Source organism: Gavialis gangeticus, unplaced genomic scaffold, assembly GCF_001723915.1.
Source record: "Gavialis gangeticus isolate Ggan-Ray unplaced genomic scaffold, GavGan_comp1, whole genome shotgun sequence".
NCBI lineage: Eukaryota > Metazoa > Chordata > Crocodylia > Gavialidae > Gavialis > Gavialis gangeticus.
In genome coordinates, this window is record NW_017728996.1 from 12,910,951 (window position 1) to 12,915,738 (window position 4,788).

A 4,788-nucleotide genomic window follows, 5' to 3' on the forward strand; every position below is an offset into this window, starting at 1 on the left:
CTCATTCTGGGTTTCCGATAGGGCCCCTTCTACATGTTACAGGTATCGCACAATTCAGTGGTTAATTGCATAATTACCTCAAGACCAGCTACATGTGCAAACTAGCTACCATGCCATAAAAAGTTCCAACCAATTATAAATTCAGACCACAAAAATGTGTACTACCTTTACAGCTGGTTGCTATTGAGCTTTAATTGGCATTAGGGGTGTGCAAAATGGGCCATATTCGATTCAGATTCAGCCCGAATCAGAGACAGTGATTCGATTAGTTGATTTGGATCACTGTTCCGGATTCAATTTGGCCAAATCCAAATCTGAAGATTTGATGCCGATTTGGAGAATCAGCAATTTGGCCATAGACACAGCTTTAAATGTTTTTTCTACATACCTTGAGGTACCAGGCACACCTTGTGATCGCTATGATGCTGGGATGGACGGAGCATCCCACAGGAGCCACCCCCCCCCCCCCAAGTGCTTGGCAGTGAACCCAGAAGTGGACCAGAACTACTTCTGGTCCACTTCTGGATCTGCCACTGAGCACACTGGAGGGTCTCCCTGTGCCCCCCCCAGCTCGGCTATCGGCCGTGGGGGGACCCGGGTGCCCCCCAAACCCAGGAGGCGCCAGTCACTGAGCCAGAGGGTGCGGGGGAGGAGGGGGAACCCTCCAGCATGCTCCCCGGCATACCCAGAAGTGGACTAGAATTGCTGCCAGCCGAGCATGCTGGGGACCCCCCTGCACTCCTGTGGGATGCTCCATCCGCCCCACCATTGCAGCATTCCTGAGCTGCCTGCTACCTAAATGCCTGTAGACAAAACATTTAAAGCTGTCTATGTCCAAATCACCAAATCTTTCCGAATCTCTCCAAATCAATTCAGAGGTTTCAATTTGATTTGGAGAGATTAAAGTGTCTCCTGATTTGATTTGGATTCAGAGATTTGGCTGCTGAATCTCTGCTGAATCAAATCAGCCACTGAAGCTTCGCACAGCCCTAATTGGCATGTGTAGTGGGGTCTCCCCTGTGGTGGGGAGCCGCCTCAGCTGACATAGCTCCTGGGGTGCAGCATTCCCAGGGTAAAACCCCTAAGCCCTGGGGATTATGGCTGCTGCAACCTCTAGTCCCAGGGAGGTGAGTCCAGGATCAGGCTACCCCTGCCCTAGCAATAAGATGCAATGAGATCTAATGCATGATCTCACAACCACACCTCTCATCATGCACATGTGGCATGGCAGGAGGTGCAATTGTGTGGATCACACATTAGATCACATCATGCCTTTACTTGCACATGTAGAGGGGGCGCTATGCATACAAGAGACCCACCATACTTCAGCTCCATGAGCCCAATTTAAAAGCAGACTGAAAATTCACTGTGGAGAAACTGGCTGAGGTCTTGGCTATTCAGAAGTCTGCCATAACAGATCTCTTTGTGCCCATTTTTCTCCTTTCCACCCGTGCGCACCCATACAGAGTTGGCACAATCTAGGTCTTAATCACAGATCCATGGTTTCTGATTTCACACTTCTATATTTTTAATTGGTGTGAAAAAAAAATCCAGTTGGAAATTTTTTTTTTTTTTTAAGGCATTAAAAAAAAAATTCTCCTCGCCTACAATCGGTAAATGGCATGTCCTGGAATAGCAGTCCTCAAAGCTACAAGGATGCATATTCCGTTAGCAAACTATACGCTTTGCAGATAACAGACACTCTCTCTCTCTGCAGTAGATGGGAACTGTTGCTATTCACAGGCTTTCAAGAACAGAAGCGCTCAGTTATAGGTGTATAAGCAACTTTTATCCAATCAAATGTGGCCAGGTTTTAAGTCATGAACTATCTAGATTTCAATATTGAGCCTCAGAGGATGAAAATAAAAGTGGCATTTCCCAGCAAATCAGATTAAGGCAGTTTCTTTTCTTTGCACATTCCAGCTTTAAATTTGATATCCTAAGCCACTTACATTTCTCTTGAAGTCTCCTGCCTTGACTGCTAGGCTCAAGTTTAACACAATCACACCCATGTCATCTTCTAAACTGTTCGGATCTTCCAGTTTTAAAACATGTTCAGTACTTCTGAAAGCAGAAAAAAAAAAAAATGTAGTATTGGCTGGGTTTCCCTGTTAATTTCTGGTTCATCCTGAAGGAACACACTGATCTGCTTAAATTCCTGCACGCTATCTGAAGTTTTAAAAATTAAGCCTAAGCATTGAAAGCGAGGTCTGGTATATTTTTTACCCAAATAAAGGTCTCACAAATTCTGCAAAATATACCACTTTCATCACAGTGTGCCCCCCACAGCGCAGTTGTGGCTGCTCTGTCATTTAGTACTTGCTTTAGGAAGTACTAAATGACATGGCAGTAACAACCATTACTGCACCATCCTGACGGCGCAGTTGTTACTGCTCTGCCATTTAGTACTTGCTTTAGGAAGTACTAAATGACATGGCAGTAACAACCGTTACTGCACCATCCCAACGGCGCAGTTATTTTTAGCAGCTACAATGCCGTAGCGATGCACTTTAGCGAGGTAGCTCATCGCTACAGTGCCATAGCGTTAGCATCAGTTTGTGCCCACCAATGCTATGTTGCCATAGCAATGAGTTACGTCACCATAGCATGTTGCTACGGAGAAGTAGCGTCGCGTGTAGACTCACCCAGTGAAGATCAGATAATAGTGCCAAGCAACCTCCAGCGCAATAGCTAATATCCATAACCTACCACCCCTGCAGCACAGTGAAGAAGATCAATATAATCTCCGTTTTACAGGTAAAAGAAAATTGACAGTAATAGCGTAACCGAGTCGGGAGGACCAGGGCACAAACCATGGTCACAGCCTTGGGGCCAGAGATGCAAAACTAGCTGCCACTCCTGGCAGAGCTCCAGCTGGCACTGCCCCATGTATGGCCACACCTCTGACTGGCAAATGAACTATAAAGCAAACTTTCTGGATGAGTCAGACTAGACTTTGACTTAAGTGTTCTCTGTTAAGCTCCTAACTCCGACACAGGCTTTCTACATCACCTCGGACAAATCAGTTTATCCCTATCTGCTTCTGTTCCCTGCTCTGAAAACGGGCATGATCGTGTCCCCTTACTTCACAAGGGTGTTTCAATGAGAAATTCATTGACCCAAACTGTTTAATGAAGAATGATCCTGCCCTGAGCAGGGAGTTGAACTAAATGACCTCATGTCATAACGTCGCATCCAGCCATGCTTTCTATGATCCTATGTTTATGAATCGGTCTCATATTATAGCCAGGGGAGCCATAGTTTATCCACACAGAGTTTGCAGAAGTGCTAGGAAAAATGAGTTTCCAAGTCCACATGCAGACCACATGATGACAGGAAAAAGGACTGAGGGTTTGTCTGTAAAGGAAGTTATCCTGTGATAATTATTCCCAAATAACAATAGGTGTGGAAATTCTTATTCTTAATTTTTTCCAGATTAAAAGCATGCACATATGTTGTTATTCTAGAAGAGCTGTTCCTCTAAGTATGTAGCCTACTTCAGTCTAGAATAATTTATGGTGTGTAGAAAATGTTCTGAACTGCTGCAAAAGTACTAAAATGTAATGCATCATTTCTAAACTAAACTCTGTTAATAAATTCTGGTAAATTCATATCATACCTATTAAGTTCCAGGTCACTGAGGATTACATATGCTGAGCCCATGAAGTCGGAAGAGGTTAAGTCTCGATCATACACCTGGGAGCAAAATAAAATACATATGATTTTCATATCCAGTTTTGTCACAATCCACAAAAGAACAGAAAATGTTGGCCCTGAGTCCACTGCTGTACAGTTGGATAGTCAAAGCTGAAATACTCTTCAGGGATAATTTACCACCCTCCTCCTTTAATTGGGAACCTCATGTTAATATTTAAACAGTATACGTGAAGTATTTTCTTCACATAGTGTGAACAGAAACACGTGCACAAGTATATACTGGAATTCTTGTTCTATATCCTATATGGTCATTCTTTCAAATACTGCACAAAGTCACAGTTTAAGCTACAGATGTTTTAGCAATTAGTGCTTACAACTGGTAGCTTGCAGCTCTTGTTAACTGTAATGTTATTCATACGGAGAAAAGGCTTTGCTACTTATCATCACTGCATCACAGGTAATAATTCTCCTCAATTCAGTTGGCCAAACTGAGCTCTTAAATTATGCTTGCATAACCCCCGTTTGTTTCATTTAGGTTGCTCAAGTATAACCAAGGAGAGAATTTAACTCAGCAGGTTCAAACATATCCATTCAAAGAAATCTTTTTAATTGGGGGCTTTTACATACTGAAAACATAACATCAAGGTAACATCTGGCAAAGACATGGGCATGTTAATCTAAAGTTTATAAAACTTTCAGTCCTGATTTTGTTTTCAACACTTGTTCCCTACATTGAACAACATGAAAAATAAAAAGCAACTGGCCCTCAAGAGCTTTTACAAATGCTGTAGAACAGAAACCAACATTTTACCTTGACACAGAGCTTCTGACCAAGCTTCTGTATTGGCAGCACAACTGTTTCATCCCAGACTGGATTTAGGTTCTTGTACATTACCTTACTTTTGTATAGAGTTTTTCCATTTAATTTAAACTTCACATATGGATCACTTGTACCTAGTATAAGCAATAATAATATTAATATTAATAACATTAACATTGATATAATCAATAACGTTAATAACAATTACACTAATAAGAATAAGAATAATAAATGGATTAGCTTGGAAAATAATTCCACAGTAATAACCACAACATTTGTATGCATGCACACACTATATTATAAATTAAAAA

The 4,788-nt window shown here is 42.1% G+C and overlaps 1 protein-coding gene across 3 annotated transcripts in view; it reads right to left on the bottom strand.

The window, feature by feature from the left end:
• MCTP2 (multiple C2 and transmembrane domain containing 2) overlaps window positions 1-4,788 on the bottom strand; it is a 235,120-nt gene that overhangs the window by 141,773 nt on the left and 88,559 nt on the right. For all 3 annotated transcript variants that reach the window (XM_019504031.1, XM_019504030.1, XM_019504029.1), the window contains 3 exons: window positions 4,469-4,611; window positions 3,620-3,696; window positions 1,953-2,064 (listed from right to left, as the gene is read on the bottom strand). In XM_019504031.1, coding sequence (XP_019359576.1) covers window positions 1,953-2,064; window positions 3,620-3,696; window positions 4,469-4,611 — 332 coding nt within the window. The remainder of the gene's footprint in view (window positions 1-1,952; window positions 2,065-3,619; window positions 3,697-4,468; window positions 4,612-4,788) is intronic.